Raw genomic sequence first — 22,369 nt, forward strand, 5'->3', positions numbered from 1 at the left:
GACTGGCGAGGTCTCTTTTCATCATCTGCCTTCCCGCTCTCTCTGAACAAACACTGGAGCTCTGGGATCTGTCAGAGGTCCGCCACTTGCAGAGAGACAGGAATTAAGCTCCTGCAAGACGACAGAAAATCCCCAAATTGCAACCACTTCTGCAAGATGAGGGGTGCAGGAACAAAGAGAGCTGTATAGCTACTCGCTAATTTGATATGTGCAGCTCACAGGAAAGCTGGAAAAGAGATAAGTCAGTTTTTTTCCCCCTTTTTTGTTTTATCACTGGTTTATTTGTACTGGTAAACATCAAACAGAAACAACAGCAAAAATCAAGAGCGGTCGGCCTCCCATTCTCGTGATTCTCCCTTTCTCTCTTACATCGACAAAGTTAATTTACAATGGTTGTTGTCGGCGTGACAAGATAAACGTCTGCGAGTATAAAATATGGAAATGAGTCGTTCCTCTGGATCTCACCCACACGTAATATCAGATTAGCTGCAGCACCTGTCATGCCACCGGTGCTGGTTCAGGTTGCCGCTCGAATCACTCGTGACAGGAATCCTATTTGAGCGGAGTCTTTATGTAATTACGTGATAAAAATGTATCGATTCAAACCGGACGGCAGTATTAGGCTGAGTCGACTTGTGCCACAAGAAAGGAAAAGAACAGGATAAAGAAATGCTGCATTGTGCTGGATCTGGGAGTGTTGGGATGAGGAGCCAGAGCACTCTCTTGTCTACTACATTCTGTTCCCGCATCTCCGGGATGTAAAGCACATTCCTAATCTCTTGAAAAGTCTCGACGTTCAAAGTCTTCAGAGATTCCATCACCTCAGGTTAGAGGCATTGTAATACCATCACACAAGCCCCTTGTGTGATGCTCTCCTTATTATACAGCATGTTCAGGTTACTGCATTCACAACCACATGAACACTTATGGTTGCACTGAGATATATGGTATCTCACACAACTAAACATTTTTGTACATGGCGTTGTTTTTATACATTGTTGTGCCTTTCATTGAAGTTGATATAAAGAAGACTCTGATAGGGTATAAGGTAGAAAACAAATGTGAACCGTCTCCTTTGACCCCCTGTGTGCCTGCCTTCCTCATGTCCCCCAAAGAGGAATGTTGAAACAAGGCAGAAAATTCTCAGTATGTTCCACAGCGGACTTCCCAACCCAATCCGAGGAAAGCCAAGGACGCACAGTTTGTGAAGTTGAAATCATAAAGTGCTCTCCAGCAGCCACTCAGACCTGGATAGTTTGTCCCTGGCTCGGTGAATGTTTGTTGTGCTCTCGAGCTGCGGAAGCTCTCCGCTCATCGACAGGCTGCGCTTGGAGCGCAGGCCGGCCCCAACTTTGGGGTAGGCTACGTAGCAGCGCTCCGTGTACAACGAGTCTGCGTTAAGCGAGTGCCTGCGGTTCACTCTCGCCGCTCCTGCAGGGACAGTCATATAATGTCGGGAAGCTTGGTGGGGTCGCGGGACTCTCGGAGCAGCAGTCCATTTCTGGGGTTGGCCGGGCCCTGGGGGAGCAGTGGAGACGGCAGTGGCCGTTTTGACCTCTGAAGAGTTATTGCGGTTCATGTTGAGCTCAACGTCCGTCTGAGCTTCAGCCCGCCGGCCCTCCGAGGGTTTCGGTGGAGCGCCGGAACGCTTGGGCCTCGGCGCTCCTGGGGAGGCCGGGTGCCAGCTATGGCTGCCAGCAGAGGTACACACCGTGCAGTCAGGAACAGACGGTTTCGTGGTTGACACGGAGACAGGTGGTCGTTGCTTGGTCGGCTCCGGAGGCGGGAGGGCGACTCTGACGCATTCCTTGTCATTCTTCTCTGGATGGAGGACCTGTTTAGAGAGGGACTTGGGGATGCCACAGCCCTGTAGCTGTCCATCGCTGCTCAGTGATCGGATATCCCCCATCTCCAGGGCCTGGTCCGACATGAGATAAACACAAGAGAGAAGGGAAAAACAATGACACATTTAGTAGACTCCCACATTTTAAAAGCAGTACCAGTACCTTGCTCTTTGACCAGAGCAGCCATTTGACCAGCTGCTCTGGTCAAAGGGATACCTTGCAAAAGTGCTTTTGTGATTTATGTCTTTTCCACATTTTGTTGCACTGCAGCCACAAGCATGTGCTTCATAGGGATTTTATATCACAAACCAACATAAAGTACATGGGTGTCATCAATCAGAGTTGACCTAACTCCATTTGCCACATAAATATAACATTGCACTTTTTAGCACAATTAAGTAAATGTTACTTTCAGTTGTTATGAATGTGGTACATATATCAAATGTGACTTTGTAATATAACGCCTTGAAATTGGCCCTTTGTCTCTTGAAAGACTGCTCTTTCAGGAAGTCACATAGGGCATGGTCAAACCTAAACAACTGCCTTACTGACCTTGTCTGCATCCCCTTGGTTACACACTCGGTAGCGCACAATGAGGAAGATGATGAAGGCGAGCACGGACGCCACGATAATCCCTCCAATGATGACCACGATGGTCCCGCCGAGGAACTGCGACTGCATGAAGTGGCACCGCAGGTACTGCGGCTCGGTGGTGAAGTGGACGCAGCCTATCACCCTGGTGGCGGTCAGCGAGGTGACCTGGTCGTCGTAGATGGCCAGGACGCACAGATCGTACTGCGTGCCAGCCGCCAAGTTGTTCACCAGAATGTTCTTGCTGGTCGGGGGGATCATTCTGCAAAGGGGAGCAGACAGATTATTAAGCCGACTGTTGTTTGGATGAAATGACTCTCACGGGGCTACTTAAGATCTTTATAAACAAAATCTGTTATTTGACATATGACTTATTCTTTCATCAATACCACTGGTAAAAACCTGCTTTGGAACGCAAGTACCACTGTTTGTTTAGCTGAAAGACCATATGCGATGCTGACCCTTAAGTTCATTTTGAAAGAAAAAAAAAGAAAAAAAGAGTTGGTGCAATGATCCCATCATATCTCAGTGATTAACAGTAAATCTGGAGTGAAAGCAGGCTGGGATGAGAGAAAGCTGGGTGCTGTGCGTCTTCAGATAGGCTCACATGAAGCATCTGATGCTCTTTGTGAAACAATAGAAGACGGCTCTTTCATCTCCCCATGGGTCTGCAGCTTAATGCTGACATTCTGTTTTGATTTTGTTGATTAGGCATTATCAAGGCCTTGCATATAGTAAATAATACACAAGGGGGATTAGGAGTCAAAGGAGATAAATTCATGTGCAGTGCATTAGTCTTCCTGTCTTCCTGATGGGACTGAGTGATACGGCGAATGATGCAAACAGTCGGGTCCGGCTTTTAATGACTTAACAGCCAAAGACATTCAGGCGTTCGTAGCTCAATGTGAAACATTAGAAAATGATTAAGATTTTATGACTGCAAAGAAAACTTCCTACACCTTCTGTAACCTCATATCGAGTTCAGTGTTTCTGTTCACCTGTAAACCAGTGAGTCATCGTATGTGCCGTTGTACTGGATCTGAAACATGCGGATTCCAGGGATGCTCCTGTGGAAGTTGAACTTCACCAGGGCCGAGGTGGAGGTGGCCTCGGCTATCACCACCTTCTTCTCCTGGCTTGTCTTCGCGTTCCCCAGGGGCACCCCGCCCGCCTCGGCTCCCGTCTTGGTCACGGTGGCGATATCTGATGATCCGGGGTCAGGCTCTTGCTCCGCGATTGTGTTGTTGGTGATGTGAGGGAGTTTAGCGATGAGCAGATCCACCGTCTGGTGGGCCTCTCCGGCCGGGTTGGAGGCCACGCAGGTGAAAGAACCTGAAGCACAAGCCGAGGAGATTAGCACTCGGGGGGGGGGGGGTTAAGATGTCTGCCTGGCAGGTATTGTTTTCTATGTTAAACAAAAAAAGAAGAAAACAACAAACCTGCCACCTTCAGATTTTTAAAATTGCTACCCACTTACAAGCTAGAACGAACTTCTAACTTCAAATTTATCATGTTCCATAAAATTCAAAATCGGGCTAATAACATTTATGATATACTTTTCTGTTAGACTACTGGAAAGCTATTTGTTGTTGGTTGCCATTACTTTGTTTTAATTAGCTTCTAAAAATTTATGCAACTTTTTTTAAGAAGAATTAATTTATTATTAAAGAAGAATTAATTTATTTATGAGATTGCTGGCCAAGTGTGAAGTTGTTTCTAAGCCTGTCACAATAAGCAACTAATCAATTAATCACATGATAAATTAAAATGAACTTGATCATTTCCATGTTTGAAGGGAAGTTTTGTTTATCCAGTCTTGATGATCCGTTTTATTTTTGCCTTTGTTTGTGCGTGGTTTTTATTTCTGTTTTTTATTCGTTTTGGTTATGTTTTATTTTGGATATTTAAAACACCTATCAGTGCCAGCGTTAAGTGTCCTTTTCAAAATTAAATGTTATCGGTCTTTGAGAGACCAAACTTACAATATTAAGCCGTTATCATTATATGACTTGAAAATAGTCTTAAAACAATAATATTATTGTTCATAGCAATCGTTACTAGGACAGCTTAATGTGCAGTAAAGTTTGTTGTTTCATAAAAGGCTTACTGCAATTATTATAATATCTTTTTACTATTTTGTCAACTAACCTGCATTGGGATGTTACACATAGTGACACAGTTTAAACGCCAAACCTTCATGCAATTTATTTGAGCGGATCTGCATAAAAAGATTAACTCGGCTCGAGTTAATCTGTCACAATGCCGAGAGGTTTACCATCACACGCACGTTTCCATAAAAATGTCATAAAAATCACCTTTTGCACCAGAAGACTCTAAACGACAGAAAACATTCCTTATTGAGTCCAATAAAAACTGAGCAGTCTGTTTCTACCGCGCCTGGCTCCTTTTTATGCCGCCAAAATGCGCTAGTGATCGCCTGGTTTTTATCACAGTAACAAAAGTGAATTATTAGCAGTTTTTTTTTTTTTTTGTTCTGCTAGCAGCTGCAAAGCAGGACAAACCTGACTATCTGAGTCAGAAACAGCGTTGCATTTAACCTCACCGTGGCAACGTGAACTCACAGCTGATGGGGATTTGCTAACCAGCAGCTTCTTTCCTTTGAGCTCACTCGCATATTTAAGCTGAAACTTTAAAGCAGTTGGGGGGGGAAAAAAAGAGTCTGTTTAATCACACTGACTACATTTACTCTGTAATGGACTGTCTAGATCACTAGATCTTCTATACCAGAGATTAGAAATACAGTCTTCTACTCTCTGCTCTAGTCTTTCCAACATGTGAGGCTGATAAATCCACACATTGTCGTCTTTGGATAACGGAGAAGCAGATATAATGAGGTTTTCCATCAGCCTAAATTTGACCAAACTCATCGGAATGCAGATCATATCCCTGATCTGCACTATTCATTACTTTACAATTTATCTGAATTATTAAAAATTACATTTCTAACAATTGATATAAATGATATTTATGCACTCTTTTTTTTTTCTTTTTTCTGAAAACATTTCCAAGAGATAACAACCTAGGAGGTTTGGCCCCGCAGCAGATGTCAAGATAAGCATTGTGATGGCAGAAAAACACGATCCTCAAGCTTTAATAGAAAATAAAGCTCTTGGTGCAAAGAAAAAATAGAAATAAATCGTTTCAATCTTACATCTGGAAGATGCCAGACTGAAATGGGGGGCAAAGAGCATTGTGGGAGCATTGCTTGAGTAATACTACAGATCAGTCCTCTTGTACATCCTATATATATATATATATATATATATATATATATATATATATATATATATATATATATATATATATATATTTGAAAAAACTCCCGAGGACTGATTCTTGAGTCTCACAAGACGACAGAATAGGAAACCTTATGAGAATGGTAAATGGACTGGATTTGTATTGCGCCTTTCAGGTTAGCCACTTAAAGCTCTTTGCACATTAAGCCGCCTTCACCCAGCCGCACTCAGAAACCTGCACACATTTACACATCTGCTCACAGACCGGTAAAACGGGGCTCGTCTTCCCATTGAGCCTCCGTCGCCCCACAAGAACCAGATAATCCCAACAAATGTGAATTTACCCGGCATTTGAAAACATAGCGTCACGTTGCGGCTTTCCCAAAACGGTGTGGTTTATTCTTCAGAATGTAGCTTTCCTTTACAAGTGGGAAAGACTGCAGCTTTTTTTTTTTTTTTTTAACGTAAAGTCAATATCTTCAGCATTGACGACAAGACTGTTTTGTGCACGACCCAAGATTCAGGCAGTTCTACAAAAGACTGAGAGCAATGGAAGATTATGTAAGAGCACAGCTACCTCAGCACATGTGTATTTATATCTTCAATAAAATTCTGCGTTTCAATAGTTTTAACTTAATGTGGTATTTCAGTCAGTCAAGACAAGAGCTGAGTGTGGAGGGGTACGAAAATGAATTTGACTCTTTTCATATTTCTTCTGTTTTTGCTTGTTTGTCACACTTAAATGTTTTTGGTGATCAAGAAAATTCTATTGCAAAAAGATAAACCAAATACACAAAAGCAGTTTTCATTAGTGGAATACAACTATCTGGGGAAAAAAGGGAATGGCTCTTCTTGTTAAATCATGAATTTAACAAGAAGCGTTCTTAAATGATGTTTAAGAACGCTGAGCTCAGTTTCACAAGCCAAACGCGGTACTTATAATTACCTCACATACTGATAATGAGTCATTTAAATATAATCTCTCTGACAACATGAAAGATCTAAAAAAAAAAAAAAAAACTACATATACTCTTAAAAACATCTCACAGTTGAAGTACAAAGCAGTTGACATCAACAAATTTATTCCTAAAACTTTGGGACACCAGCAAACCAAATTCAGAGTCACTGGACAAGAAAAGCATGAAGCACTGGTGAAGATTTCCAAAAGAGAACAATCAAGCTAAATTACTCCAGGACCACAAAGACGATTCAACCAGGAGTTTGCAAGACATAAAAATACATCTAAAGCTCTGCAGGTTTCATTGGCTCAGCTAAAGTCCGTCACAAAAACAAGATTAAGAAAAGCTAGTATTACATTTGGGTTCTTATTGAGGAACTTAAATAACTAGTCGTCATTTGTGTCATATCCCAGGTTCACAAGTCCAATATGTTTTTACAAATTTCTATACTTTTCCTTTTTTTAAGAAGCAAATTGAGTTTATTTTGTCTTTTTTTTTTCTTTTTTTATCTAAGGTGTTTCTGGAGTCAATATCTGGAGGTGGCAAAACAGATTATACTTGTAATTCAAACCTGTGAGATAAAGTGCCTGGGAAAATGTGTAGAAAAGATTTACATTGGTGATTCTCCAGTGAGTGGTTTGTGAATAAGAGATGCAGTAGATATCCTTATAAACTTATCTTCCCACTGTGTGTGACTGAAGTGAGACAAATTTGGCATGGACAATAAAACCGATTGGGCAGCGACTAATCAAACTAGCTGATGCAAAAAAAAAGGATTTTGTCATTAAGTTTAACTCAGGAGAAATAAGGGTTCAGCTGAGGACGAACGCTGCTGCGACGCCCTTCTTAATTTCGACCAGTCGTCTCCAGAGACTCTTTGTTCTCTTATCCATGTCAGCAGACTGCGTGATTATGATAAAATGAAACAAGAGTTTAGTCATTTCAGCGGTTTTCTTCAAATTATACGCTGTTTTTAACAAAACTTAGAAAGTTTTTCTGACTTTTCAAACTGTTGTGCAGTTGTGACAACAGTCACTGCTGATAATTTGCTCTGCACCAGCTCTGTCTCTTAGACCGCATAAGCACAGCCCACATCTAGTCACAGAATATTTTTCTATGCTTTCTATTTTTGAATGAAGCTCTGCATGGCTCTATTTTTGTTTTCCATCCTTTGCTTCCACACATTTTGGACCAAAGTAAGGTGTCTTTGAATATAATGTTGCTGGTGGTCTGGTAACAATCCTCATCCATTATCTAGACACTACACCATAAAATGCTATTCATTTTGGCTTCTAAACTTTGTCACAATAACCTTTAAAATCTTAGTCACCATTATTCCCTACAGCTTGAGTCCTCTCATTTATTATTAGCCTTCATTAATAAGTAGTCTCTAAATTTACTTTCAATGAAAATGTTATTCTTAAAATCTTCCTTTCTCCTTTCTTTTACATGTAAATGACTCCTCAGTCAGGATTAGGTTAGAGATGAATAAATTTTATATACAACCGATTTATTTTTGCACCTTTAAGATCGTTTATCAATGCCAAACTAATGTGTTTGCTTTGTTGTGCTTACAGCCGTAAAATTAGTTGAAGAGAAAAATCAACACAGAAATTAGGTATCAAAACAAGTTGGTAAATTACACTTTTGAGTGAAAAAAAATGTCTCTGAATAATGCAACTCAATGATCTCTTTGATTGGCAGGTTTGAAAGCTTGCTGTCCAATCGTTGAAGAGTAAAGTCTGCAAAAAAGAAACCCAAAAAACATAAATCGCCTGGGAAAATGTGTAGAAAAGATTTTTTTTTCCTTCTGTGACTTCAGAAAGAGTCTTTATCTTCAGAAAAGATCAAACTGATTTTTTGCTTCGTATCTCTAATGAGATGTTCCCAAACTACAAATCTTTCCTGCACACAGTGTATTTTGCCTTAAGGAGGCTCATCTGAATTGCAAATTCGTTTAAAAGTTAAGAGTATTATGCTTGCACATTTTCATATCAAAAGTGAAATACTAGCTGTTCTCTCTTAAGGGTCACAAAACAAAACAAAACAAAAACACAAATCTCCTCTGATTGGTCAGGTAATTGGTTAAAACTTCAAAGAGAGTTTCTACTGTAATTCTTCAGGGCTGCCAGACCAGGCACTTGTGTTTCATGGCGATATGACAAAGCTTTCTAGCAGCTCAGCAGCACTGTGTCTTTTGTTGGGAGTAACTACTCCCTTTGGTGTCTAATTTGGGATTTTTAATTACATAAGCTATATAGTGTAAAACTAAAAGACAGGAGAAGCCCCACAAGGGAGGAGTTGGGTTCTTCTAAACTGGGTTATGATGTTCGCTTAAGTTGCGAGAGCAAACATGCTCGGGAATACTGTACTGTGGCGGAGACGAAGTCGCTCTTCCTTTTGCTTTTGTCGAGTCTCCGCCATCTCAGCCGTGCAGACGCATACTTCATCTTTGGGGCTTTTTGTGTGGCGCGAGCAAACATATCATTCTGTTCTGTCAACATCACAAGCGCCGCCACGGGGGGTTGTAAACAGACCTGAGTCCTTGACGGTGCTGATGAGGATCTCCAGCGTGCCGTCTGTGTGGACCACGGCTCTGGAGGAGTTGGACATAAGCCGCGCGTCCGGCGCGATCCAGTGGATGATGGGGTCCGGGTCGCCCCTGGCTTTGCAGCGCAGAGTCACGCTCTGGCCCTCTAAAGCATGCAGCTCCTGAGTCAGAGGGACGCGAGGTAGAGAGGAACACGTTATGTAAACACACACACAGAGTCGATATTACATTTGAGTTATTGTCAGTGATGGTGCCGCTTTACTCTATTTCCCCCCCGTAAAATTGAACTTGAAAACTGTGATGGTTCAAAATGGAAATCTTAATTTTCTGTCGCTTTGGATAGCACAGATTTGCTGAAGACGTTTCACTTTAAAAAGGTTCATATGTTTTAACTTCTTCATGAACTTCAAAGGATTTAATTGGGATTTTATGTGACCGACACAAAATAGCACATCCTTGTGAAACAGAAGGGAAAGGACATATGCTTTTTAAACTTTGCATTTGTCTGTCTGTCCGTTTAATCTGTGGGCAGCAAATTTCAAATTTTGCCGCAGTTTCTGAATTAGCTTTATATTTGGACTTTAGCCCATAAACATTCTTTAATCTAAAACATGAGTTTAGGGCCGGTTTCCAGTGATGCTTAAGTAAATCAAATATACAGGTCATTGTAAGACTTTGTCAAAGTTGATTACATGCTTTTAACTGTTTGATTCAGGCTTGCTGAACTAGAGACACATTAAAAAGTTGCAGAACATCAGCCAGTAAGGACTGAAGTCTGAGACTCTTGAGCTAAACCACTGAATTGCATTTCTATTGTCTTAGTGGAATGTAAACCTCATCAGTTTCACATCTCTTGCAGCCATTAGCATGTTTTCATCCAGGATTGTTCTGTATTTAGCTCTCTCTTTCTTCTCATCAACTCTTTGTCCCTGTAGAATAAAAAGCATCCCCACCGCATGATTCTGCTACAGCCATGTTAATCAAGACAAGCACATTCTTTAAAAGGAGCCTCCTTGAAAAGCCTTACAACAGACTAACACTTAGGTAAACCTTTGACCGAACTCTGCCAACTGTGAATCCAGCAGTTTCTCTAAGGCTTCTCATGCTCTGGAGCTAGTATTTGCTGAGACAGTTACTGGGAAGCCCGACGTGGCACCTTGGATTAGCTAAAGCCATTTCTGGCTCAGAGCCTGTAACAGTAAAGTGTGTTATGTCTTAACAGTGAACAATTCAATTTGGAGATTATACCTGAGAGTGTCTGGTGATAAGAGGTGGCTCACACAGGAACTCTTCCTCTGAAACAGTCCAGAAATAACGTCCAGCCAGGTGTTGCGGGGAAGCGCAGGTCTCCAGATCATCCTCCCTCTGCAGCCTCCGCATCCACAGCAGCTCGCAGTTGCACCTCAACGGGTTGCCGCCAAAGCTCAACGCGAACGACAAGGGTCCCATTATGCCGGAGGTCGCCAGGACCCCGGCTCTTTGGAAAACGGGGTCAGGAGGGAGTTTCTGCAGCTTGTTGGAGGTTACGTCCAGCCTCTTGAGCTTCTGCAGCCCAGAGAAAGTGCCCTCTGGAATCAGGCTGAGCATGTTGTGGTCCAGGTTGAGGGTATGGAGGTTGGACATCCTCTGAATGGCTATCCACGGGGCGTTTTCCAAGTTGTTGTAGGATAAGTCCAGCTCTTCCAGCGCTGTTAGGTCGTTGAAGGCCCCACTGTGGATGTGGGTGAGCTGGTTATTGTTGAGATTGAGGTGGTGCAGCTTGGACATGCCGCTGAAGGTGTCGTTGGTGATGCGGGTCAGCCGGTTGCTGTCCAGGTGAAGAGCTCGGAGGTTCTCCAGGTCTCTGAAGGCATACGGTGCAATGGATCCGATGGTGTTATGAGAGAGGGTCAGGTCCACCAGCTTGGTCATGTTGGCAAAGTCCTTGCGCTTAATGCTGGTGACGAAGTTATTGCCGAGCCGCATCTCCACCGTGTGCCTGTTGATGTTGGGGGGCACGAACAGCAGCCCCTTTTTGTCGCACAACGTCGCCAGATTGGGGTTCAGCATCTGGCAGACGCAGCGTTTGGGGCAGATTTGGACCTTGTGCGCCTTCACAGCCACGCCGAGGACGATCAGGTAGACCAGGAACGACTCCATTTGACTTGAAATCAGGTTACCAGACCTAAAAAAAAAAAAAAGAGACGCAAAACAATGAAGGTGAGCTATTTCTAGGGTTTATACGCAGGAAGGAAAAGTAGGGGTTTGGATTTCAGTGTTTCTCAGGTTTTCTCATTTGTGTTGTTTTTATAAGCCTTTTTATTGTGTCCCTTTTGCTTTTCTTCCATGTTACCTACCTTCCTACCTTGACAGCTTCATTCCTAAATGTGACCTTCCATACTACCTTGTGTCCTATCTCATTTCATTTATTTTTTTTCTTCTTTGCTTGTGTCATTCTTAGCGTCCTTATATGGCCTACCTAAGTTGTGCCTTGTCCTTCCTTCTTTCCATCCTTCCATCCATTGATGTATCCCTTTTTATATTCTCTCTGAACTTTCTTTCTTGTGAGATTGTATGCACTTTATGATACTTGTTCCAAGTTTCCTTCCTTCATTGCTCCTAACTCCCTTAGTTTGTTCGTCTCCCATTGCTTCTACTGTCCTTCCTTCCTTCCTTCCTTTCTTCCTTTCTTCCTTCCTTCCTTCCTTCCCTCCTTTCTTCTTTCCTTCCTTCCTTCCTTCCTTTCTTTTTAAACACTGTGACTACAGACATATTCACCATTCGTGGTGAACTATTCCCATTTGAACATTAAGGACTGAGAACTGGAACATGTGCAGGAACCCCATACTTCTGAAGCAGACCAACATGTAACCTATGGACATATTACTTGTGTCACCACTAACTAAGTGGATTATTTGTTGCTGGAGCGATCACCCACATGCTGAGATAATTCCCTTTTAACCGAGGGAATTCTGCCCTGGAAAGTTGAAGCTTTTCCGCTGCATTTGGAACGCCAGCTCGAAGCTCTGGGAACCCAAACAGTGGGCAAGAAGTGAAGCGAGTCGACGCCTGAACAAACAAATACAGGCTGCTCAATTACACATGAAGCTAATTAATCACCTGCTGACTTGTGAGTGAAACATCGTTAGTAACCTTGCATGATTCAGTTTTTTTTTTTTTTGCGGCAGCTTTCCCTTTAAGCCCCCGCTCCCCTAAACATACTTTTTTTTTTTTTTCTTTTTTGATATGATAATGCCAACGCTTTTATGTTTGTGTACAGAAGGATGAAAGTCTAGACTGGCAGTTTGGGGGCCTCATAAAAATTAGACTGATATCTCTCTGGATCATATCGCCAATAGGAAGGGATGATTGGGCCCAGAGCCTCGGCGAGTGTGTGCTATGCCTCGCTATTGATTTTCTCTCGCCTCTCTCTGCTGCTTCTTTTAGTTATGACACAGCCGAGACGAGAGGATAAGATGAGATCCATTTGATGAATCCGGAGACACTGTCAGGGATGTGGAATGTCATAAAACTAAGACCTTGGAGATCAGATCACAGCTTTGCAGGTGAGCCACAATGTATCAGAGCATAAGTGACACTACAAGTGATTATATTACGGAGGTCCTAGCCTTCTGGGCCGCCCCCGCGGCGCACATAAAAGGTGCAGCAGTTTAATCGAAAGTCCGAAAGACAACCTTTAAATACAGATGAATGGCTGATTTATTGCTAAAAACCTTCCAGAGTTTACCATCAATACCTGCAATCAGTGGTGCAAAAACTGGACGTGTACACTTTATGCAACGCATTGGGGCTCCCTGTCAGAGGGGGCGCCAAAACAATGGGTTAATAATTATGCCAGTAACTGTGCCTATAATGTGGAGGGGTCCAGAATCTTAGCCATGTGGGCCAAAACTGTCCATTTGAAACTAATAGAGAAACAAAATTTAGATTATTTTTTTGGGGGGGGGGAAATGTTTGCTTTTTATTTGTACTATTTTAATTAAATAAAGTCTGATTTCTGTAGGAATCAATGTAGATGTGATAAAATCTCCCAACTTCGCCTTGTTTAAAAGGGACACACAAAAAACTGCTGGCAAAGTTTCAAAATTAACATTTATTTCTAATATCTTTGGATTTTTTTGTCATTTTGACCACCAAAAACAATAAAACATCATAATTTGGGTCCCTCTTTCTCCAGAAACTATTGGATTATCTAGCTGAGTTTCACTGAATGTTTGTTGTCTTACTTATTTTCCTACTTTATGTGTGCATATGTATCTGAGGGGGGAGGGGGGCGGATGAACTTGAAGTAAAAGTGTAACTTGAATTAATTTATATTTTTTGAAAATTTCACTTTTAGTTTTTTCTGTCCACATCAATCTTCAACCTCAAGTTGGAAAATCAAAGTTGTGACATTTTTGTTTTGCGATCAAGAGCCACAAACGCTATAACATGTCTCTATACACCTGAGAATAGCTGCGTCCCCACCCATGATATCAATGTTGGCCCTCAGATGGAGCAAATAAAAATTCTCGCTTCAGCAAAAAGAAACTGTCAGGCTATGAAAGCAACTTCTGCACCTGAGTGGCGATGCACAGCTCTCAGTGTAATAACCTCGCCCCTCTGAGTACGCTGAAAAGCTCATAAAGAAAACAGCACACAGGATAAGAGTGACACACCGCCAAGCGGGGGCACACTTTGAGTTTTCTTCTTCTTCTTCTTCTTCTTCTTCTTCTTCTTCTTCTTCTTCTTCTTCTTCTTCTTCTTCTTCTTCTTCCTCCACCTCACATGAGGTTGGCAGAGAAGGAAGCCCGGTGGCAGCCGCTGACAGCTGGGTAAAAAGTAGCGCAGCCTGACAAGGAGGCAGGAACGAGGTCGCCTTTAAATGGCACATAATAGCGAGGGGAGGAATATTATTGGGGAGAACATGCTGACATTTTTATGAGGCGCTGCTGATGAAGCGGCGAGGAATAAACGTCTTCCCCTGACCCATTTTTATGTGGGACAACTTCAGCAGATCGCGCAAGATTTGTGGATTTTGTGTGGCGGTGCGTGGACTTGAGTTAGGAGGGAAATGGAGTGGGGAGACGGCGCTGACTGCTGCCAGGGTCCTTCTTCTTAAAGGGCCTTGGGAAAATATTTGTATCCCATCTCCGTTCACATTTTCTCATTTTGTCACGCCGAGACCACAAACCCTTAACCCATTTCGTCAGGAGTTTATGTAACAAAGCAAAGCAAAGCACTGTGAGGTCGAATACATTCTAATGCTGCTATCATTATGTAGCCCCAAAAAAGTGTCATTTTGGTTTCATCTGACCGGAAAACCTCAGTTGAAATGTTTTCTGCGTAAATGGCTTCTTACAAACGGCCCACCGGACTGTCTATGTCCTCCTGTCTTCTTCTTGCCACTCTGCCATAAAGGCCAGACTTGTGGAGCGAGCGGCCAATAGCTGTCCAGTTAGCAGGTTTTATTTCCTGAGCTGTTGGTCCCTGCATCTCCTCTAGAGTTGCTGAGGGACAGATTAGGTGATTTTTGAAGGGAACTGGTTTGATTCAGGTGCAAATCCAAATGCAGCTTGGTCTGTTACACGAAATCCCGGTAAAAAAAAAAAAAATCAAGTGTGTGGCTTTAACAAGACAGCTGAAGCTATTTGTGAGCAAAGCACAATATTTTCCCACTTCAATCTATGTGTGCATATGTATCTGAGGGGGGAGGCGGGGGGATAAAAAGGCTTCAGCAGCTGAGGTGTAATCAGTGTGTGCCAAACACCTCTTCCCCTTGCTGAATGGTCTGGTTGTGCACTGAGGCAAAGAGAACCTGCTATTTCCAGCCTCAAATGGCGCTGAAGACATGATATTGATTCACTCTGCAGAGACTGGTCCCTCTCTTTTCTTTTTCTTTTTTTTCTTTTGCTGCTAAAAACCCAGCCGAACGTGAAGGGAACTGTTGCAGTGATAATCCTTTCAAGATTTGTTCTGCGAGGACAAAAAAAAAAGAAAAAAAAAAAAAGGACGCCACGTGTTTCCCGCCCGGCCTCACCGCAGAGGGTCCGGCAGGAAACGGTCTGATCTGTTACCGTATCCTCAATTTGCATTTAATTATGGCCGCTCTGCTCCACGGAGATTTGCATAACAGGTTGCACTCATCAGGTACACGAACAAATAGGTAGATAATCAATTAATGCTCTCATCAATCACACACTTGATCTTTAAATGTCACAACCTGCCCGGAAAATCATTACCGTCCAGGTTGCGGATTTCAATACAGCGACGTGGGGAGGCCCGGGAATAAACAAGAGAGAAAGCAGACAACATATCAACGCGTGGACCGCAAAAGTCCTGCTTTTTGTCAATCAAACTTTTGCTTACTACCTCCGAGCAGGTACTTCCGCCCTTAGAGAGCGGAGCAGACTGACAGCCCACACCCACATATGCACACTGGTGGGTGGATTTGTGCTCAAATAGAGGCACAAGCTAACCACACACACATACACACACACAACAACAACCTCCAGCTATAGAGACACACTCTTGCGCCGCAGCAGCATGCTTTAGCAGAGGATATCCATGGTCTCCCTAGGGTGGCATTTGCCAAGAAAATCCTTATGCAGCACGCCGCGTGCCAATCAGCCTTGCGAGGTCACGAGGGAAGAGGGTGGGTGGGGGGGGGGAGGTATGTTTTCAGATGGTCTAACTTATGGTGGAGATCATGCGAAGACGTATAATCTTCTGGACTGGAAATCAGGTTCCCTGATTTCGTTGATGAGATCCGTCGACGCAATGGCAGCACATGGCGGCGTGTAACTCCGGGGTTACTTGGTGATTTGTGGCCCTGGCGGCCTCCTGCTGCCGGAAGGAAGTGTCGCGAGTGTCAAGGAGGTAAACCAATACTGCAGCGGTGACGGCAAAACGACATCAACAGAGCAGTGACACGGCTCTGCTTCGTGAGGCCAAATGGATCCCCGAGTAATGGATCATGTTTTCACTGAGCTGGGAGAAATTCTGACCACACACTGCTGTTGCTGTTGTGGACTTTCTACCATACATACATACGTACAAACATTCATACATACATATGTTTCCCCTCCACACTTTTTAGTGTAAATGTGTGCATGTGCTGCGGTGCCTGTTTATCAGCAATAAGTCTGCCAGTGTTAGAGAGCGATAACTCCTGGGTGACAGCCTTGATGTCATGGCAACACAGAAAACGTCAGTTTTGGGTGCAAAGTAATCAGCAGCTGATTTGTTTTTCCTTCTTCCTAGCAGCCCTGACATGATCTACAGCAAAGGTTAGGGTTGAAGGCCATGACGGAGACCCGCTGCACCATTTATGATAGGAGGAGACTGCAACCTCAGCAAATTCTGTATTGGATTTAATGTCTCAATTGCTTTTTCCAGTCTTGCACATAATAAAAAAAAACTTAAATGACTTGATGGGAAACCTGATGCAGTTGAAATAATTTTTTCCTTTGAGAAAGGCTTGCGTATGTGTGCGTGTGTGAATGTGTGTGTGCATGGGCATTTGCGTGTGCCAGGGGGATAGCATACTAAGCAGAGCCCACTGCATCAATAGAAGTGCTGTTCATTAGAATCTACATTTCCTCCTTGTAATTCCAAGTGTTTTACTCCACATAAGATATTCCGTGTTAACTCGATCTGCGGGATATTTCCCAGTTGGAGAGTAGGTCAAAACTCTTCTCTTGTTCTTCATTTCATGTGTAAGCCAAGCTGTTTGGGTGAGAGGGAGAGGGAAAGAAAAAAAAAAAGCGTTCGGATCTTAATCTGAATTATAAATGGGATTTGGATCTTTGCACCATTGCAACACACCCTGATGTAACCTGGAATTTGCTTCAAGGCTGACAAATGGAGAGTCTCTGAACAATCCCTGTGATTAACATTCAACTGCTCACCTAACGGCAGAGATGTAATAATTAGTGAGCATGTCTTTTTCTTGTCAGCTATTGTTGCAAATCAGATAAATCAAGTTAAGTGTTTATATTGCATTTTCAACCACCATTAGTTTCACCGGTGGTTTTGGCAACTCCAGACTTTCTACTCCATTTTTATGTAGATTTCCTAAACAATAATAAAATGATGTCTCGTGTGAGATTGGTCTCAGGTTTCATTTTTGACCAAAATGTAAGCTGCCTCATTGTTTTTAGATCTCATTGCTGCAGGACCTGCAGGGTTGCTTAGGCTACAACCTTCCTTGTGGCGCATAATATATCAATTAGCAGCAGTTTTTATTTTATTTTTTTCATTAGCAAAGATAATAGCAAAACTGAGCTGTAGTGTTGTAGGAAACATAGACAAAGAAGACATCGGAACGTGAATTTCCATTTGCTCTTGTTTGCATACAAAATACTGTTGCTGCAGTACAGCCTTCTGGAACAGGAAGTTAGAAAAGTGACAGATGAGAGTTCGTATTAACAACAGCAACACAGAGTCGTGACAATAAAGAATGAATTGAATCTAACGATTAAGTGGGAATGAATGGCAGTCACGAGCCTTTGCTGGCCTACTGAATAAGACGGAGAACAGGCACAAGGGGAGGAGCACAACAGAGTACATGTGCAATGCTTATTGGATATGCAGGCATCATAACATTGTCTGAATTGGCTTTGTATGAGCACCTAGTGGTCTGGGGTACCTTTCCACTGACAGATTGTGTAAAGAAACATACAATACTGCTGTCCTAAACTGAATCAAAATTTGATAAATATGTTAATAAAAAGCAGAACTACTTATATCCTTGAATTGAGAAATGCCTGGAAAATATTGTCTGTTGGACTTTGTTGTTTGATTTCCCTTCTCATATTTGTCTAAATCCACCAGGGTCCTGTCTTAGTCTTTCATTTTGAGACCAATGCCAAGCCCGTCAGAGATTAATCTGACAAATTGTTTCTTTTTTGGGCTCTTGTTTTTCATTAAACCCCCACATGAGACCATAGCGTTGCAATGAAGTAGAAGCCCAACACAGGTAGTTGAATGCCTCAAAGGAAACGGTCAGTGTTATTTGTATGCCATGTAAACAAAAGGACGATGTATTTTAGTTGGCAGCTGACAGATTTGCTAGCTTAACGTAAAAGAGAGTTTACACAATTAGCAGTAAAGAATACTTTATTTATTAGAAGATAAACTTACAAAAATATAGTGGTGGTGTTGGCATAGAGCACAGAAATAAAAATCACACAGCTGAAACTGAATGTCCACCTGCGCTTGTTAGCACACAAGCTAGCATTAGCACCGCAGACAAGCTACCTGCAGCAGGAAGTTGGGACAATATCAGTGGCTTCAAAGTGAGGCTGAATTAAGTTAAACTCATGTCCACATAAACATGTAAAGTGAATGAAATAAGCATTTTTCAATATTAGTGTGAGTACTTTATGATTGCTGACACTTAGCCACCATGATATATAAAGGTATATTTGGCAAAGTATGCTCCACATAAGTCTACAAAGAGAAAAAACATCACTTTTTTAATGGCAAGTAACTGAAAGGCATGATCTACTGGTATTTCCAATGAAGAATACCAGAGGCGGATCTTTCCCAGTGGAATAAAAAAAAACCCTTCTGCTCGGCTAGTTTTTACGCTTAGTTCTTCCCTGTCAACATGGACCCATTTGGGTCTCCCAATTTGAAATCTATCCCTAACTGGGGAGTAATCTGACAAATTGGTTCTAAGTTATTAGTCTCTTCTTTTTCATTTGCCTCAAACCCCAGATGAAGTCATAGCGTCGCCGTGAAGTAAATGTCAGTAGATGCCCATTGGAATGCAGTCGGATTAATATTTGAAGTCGAATGCCTCAAGATAAACAGTCGGTGCCATTAAACCGTAGCAAAAGACAGGAGAGCAAATTTCTGGAAAATTAAGTGAAAACAGTGATGGAAATATGATATTTCTATAAAGTTCACCCAGCTGATTATCATATAGATGACTGAAGACAATTTAAAAGAATACACAAAATGACTGCAGCCAGCTCGCGTAATTGCGACATGCTGAACGTGGTTCTATTGGTATGTAGATGAGAGAATTTGGATAATATCCTACGCTGTATTACACGTAGAATTTTCTATGTTTTTCTTTATATGTGAGAAGACAAAGGGCAAACAGAAACCATCTTTGCACCTACTGTTTATTTTTCTCTATGCCAAAGACCTTTGGGGTACTGTTGTTTCTGCCTCGCACAGCAACAAAACAGCTTAATAATAATAGGCTGTAAACATATCATATAATGCACGCACACGGGCAAGCAAGTGCACATGCATTCTTAATCCAGTGAAAGTCTTAAAATATAATATCCAGTGGTGTGTGTGTGTGTGTGTTTTCTCTCAGAACAGAACAGTAACGACAAAAAAACAAACCACAGCTGGCCTGGTTAATGAAGTATGGATTTCCACTTGTCGTGAAACCTGGTTGGGACTGGTTGAGATCTTTCCAGGACACAGAAAACAGGTCACAAAAACCCGGGGGTAACAAGTAATCTTGAATGATGATTTAATGTTGACTGAAACATATATAACTTCTATTGTAATGAGAGTTTAAAAGCAATAAGAAAATCCTGTATTATTATTGATGTGATTAAAAACCAAAGTAATCCTTACTTTAAAAATGTACTATTGATTAAGGTGATGAGTTATGTGAGCTTAAGTTAAGAAGTAAATGGAAAATAAATCATAAATGAGTATTTTGGTTCAAGTTGGATGGAAAGTCCCGTACTGTATTGCAATCAGAGGCTGTGTGAGAAGGAGAGCTGGAGAGCTAATTTCCCTCTTTTCAGAATGGGAAGTAGAGAGAGAGAGAAGAGGGGAGGGGGATGTTGCGCAACAACACACTACAGGATTTCACAAAAAATAGAGCACAATAAAGACAAAAACAGCAAACTGTGCTTTGTGTTTATGTGGGTTAACGACATCACAAGAGGCACTAGGGCTGAGCTGATCAGCTGATGTCGAATGAGCAACTTCTGACAGATTCTGACGTTGTGCTTCAGCAGCATTCGGTTACGACGGGGTTCGGTTTTACCTGTCTGAGTCGGAGTTTGACTCCGATGACCCCCAGGCCACCATGGACGGACGGTGGAGCAAATGGGAGACGATGGCGATATTTAGCTTACACCATACACCATACTGGTGTAAATCTGTTTCTATTCTTGTTGATTCTAATTGGTTTCTGTGCATATTCACTACTCATAAAATGTACTTGTAAATGCCAAATTCTGACAGAAACGCCTTTATTTGATTTTCCAGTGAAAAACACAACTTGCAGTGTAAACTGCTCTTGCTAGTTCAACAAATTTCCTTTGTTCCAGCTACCTGATGATAGGATTATTTTCACATTTCTTCTCTGTTGTGTTTGTTAAAGCGATGATGATGGGATGAGTTGAACTGCAGGTGAATGGAGGTAGGGGCTAACTGGTGGGATGGGGCTCCTAAAAAAGTAAATTTCGACTGAAAAAGTCACCAGGAACGCAACATATCTGCAGAAAGTATGCTTATTAAATATTTTTTTTATTTCCAAGGACTAGACTTAACGGTTTTACATATTTTAAGATTGATCGCTGTAGATCTTTGATAATGACTTTGTAGTTTTCACAAACCGCTTTCATGTCGTGATTTGTCACGTAATCCACACTTTTGCCTCCAATGTTTCGTTGATGCAAATTACAGATCTCCAAAGGAGGAGTTTAATTTTAAACAAGAACAAGAGAAAATCACAAATACCTTCTGTGATGTCACACCACAGGCACCCGCTCGGAAGCTAGTCTTTAGGAGTCCGTTTCATCTCAAACAAATAACTCACAACAGCAAAAATACAACACCTGACCACAAAATACCCCACAAATTACATCTAAAGGGAGATGAAGTTGTTCCACGTAGAAGTCTGGCCCCGGGTTTCCCTTTAAAGGAAGCCCTCCTTCAGGCTGTTTTCGAAGCGAGTGTAAATTTGGGTCAGTGAGCGCGAGAGGCCGGTGCGGCCGAGGAGCCACCGATCACATCCCGGCCATCAGTGGAAGGTGCAGCAGCACAGAAAACACTGAGCACATTCACAGAGCAGCGTGAGCAAACACTGGCATCAAAATGAGGCGTGGGCTTGCTTTCACTGGGGTAGCAGTTACAATGGGGGCCTCGGGCTCTCATGAATTATTATTCAAACACTCCACAGAGGGCAAGACCCTTATCTGTCAATAATCATCATATTTGTTGTTTGTCTTTTCTTCTTTTTTCTTTTTTGTTCCACTGGTGCTCCAGTCACCTGGCAACATGCACCTCTTCTCAGACTCATCAGTTTTGCTATTTGGACTAATTGGGACTTCATCCCGTGCTAGAGACAGAGTGAAATTAGCATATCAGCTATAATCACAAAAGACAGTCTGCATCACTGTGTCCTCTGGGCTGTTAGAACACCATCAAACAAATCTTTTTCTTTTTTTTCTTCCTGCAGATATACTGAGATAAGACTGAATAACGAGGCACCATTCTCAGTTTCACCTGTAGGAGAAAAAAAAAAAAAAAAAAAGAAGCCCAGCTCGAAATGCATCCAAGGGGATACTATAAATAAAACCATCTGATGGCATGCCTCGAAGAATAGAGAGATTTTTTTTTTGACCTTGCGGTACAAGTGTGCTGTCATGAGAATCCCTGTCACATTCAAATGAGAACTACTTCAAGTCTCTCCCTCTCCCTCTCTCTCAAAAAAAAGAAAAAAAAAGATGAAAAGAGTTCAAATCCGCGATATAAAATCTTCAAATTTACCTTGCAAATGAAACATCAAGCCCAGTCAGAGGAGGCTGGCTGCGATCTTATTTCCTCCCAGGAGCTCTGCTGGCATACTGAGGAGCGGCTCGCCTAAAATGGGACCGACGGCGCCTCTTGGAGATATTTCAGGTAGCTATCCCAAAGCATGCGTCTTGGCTCCTATAATGTGTGACGGCCTGCGAAACGAGCGATGCCCTTCAAGAAATCCATACCCGGCGGATAAAGGGCAATTCCTCCTTCCAGCGATCCTCTCGCATTAGATAACACTCAGAAAGAAAGAAAAAATGTCTTCATTTTTAGAAGGAGGTAAAACGGAGGGGGGTGTGGGGAGAGAGGAGGAGAGGGACAGAGAGAGAGANAGAGAGTGGGGGGGCGCAAACTGCGTGAGGGGTCCCGGTGTGGATCGCCTCTACTGCGCATCCAGAGGAG

At 42.4% G+C, this 22,369-nt stretch overlaps 2 protein-coding genes across 2 annotated transcripts in view; one reads left to right on the plus strand and one right to left on the minus strand.

Moving 5' to 3' along the window:
* Positions 1-264: 264 nt before the first annotated feature.
* lrfn5b (leucine rich repeat and fibronectin type III domain containing 5b) lies at positions 265-22,025 on the minus strand. The gene is made up of 6 exons (XM_015044144.1): positions 21,938-22,025; positions 10,451-11,366; positions 9,189-9,363; positions 3,434-3,767; positions 2,397-2,697; positions 265-1,918 (listed from the first exon to the last, which is right to left on the minus strand). The coding sequence occupies exons 2-6, from the start codon at positions 11,339-11,341 to the stop codon at positions 1,217-1,219; spliced, it is 2,403 nt and encodes an 800-aa protein (XP_014899630.1). The 5' UTR covers positions 11,342-11,366; positions 21,938-22,025; the 3' UTR covers positions 265-1,216.
* The window catches only part of LOC106954547 (methylmalonate-semialdehyde dehydrogenase [acylating], mitochondrial-like), a 29,037-nt gene continuing 28,653 nt past the window's right edge, over positions 21,986-22,369 (plus strand). The window contains exon 1 of the mRNA XM_015044145.1: positions 21,986-22,069. The gene's annotated coding sequence lies outside the window, so the exon portion shown is untranslated. The remainder of the gene's footprint in view (positions 22,070-22,369) is intronic.

Source organism: Poecilia latipinna, unplaced genomic scaffold, assembly GCF_001443285.1.
Source record: "Poecilia latipinna isolate Pla-1442-1.1 unplaced genomic scaffold, P_latipinna-1.0 Scaffold663, whole genome shotgun sequence".
NCBI lineage: Eukaryota > Metazoa > Chordata > Actinopteri > Cyprinodontiformes > Poeciliidae > Poecilia > Poecilia latipinna.

Excerpts from the sequence above, each read along its gene's own strand:
- lrfn5b (XM_015044144.1), bottom strand. The coding sequence starts at position 11,341 with ATGGAGTCGTTCCTGGTCTACCTGATCGTCCTCGGCGTGGCTGTGAAG. Across the intron at positions 3,768-9,188 it reads CAGCACCGTCAAGGACTCAG|GTTCTTTCACCTGCGTGGCC; the intron begins GTCTGTTTACAA and ends CTTGTGCTTCAG. Across the intron at positions 2,698-3,433 it reads GATGACTCACTGGTTTACAG|AATGATCCCCCCGACCAGCA; the intron begins GTGAACAGAAAC and ends TCCCCTTTGCAG.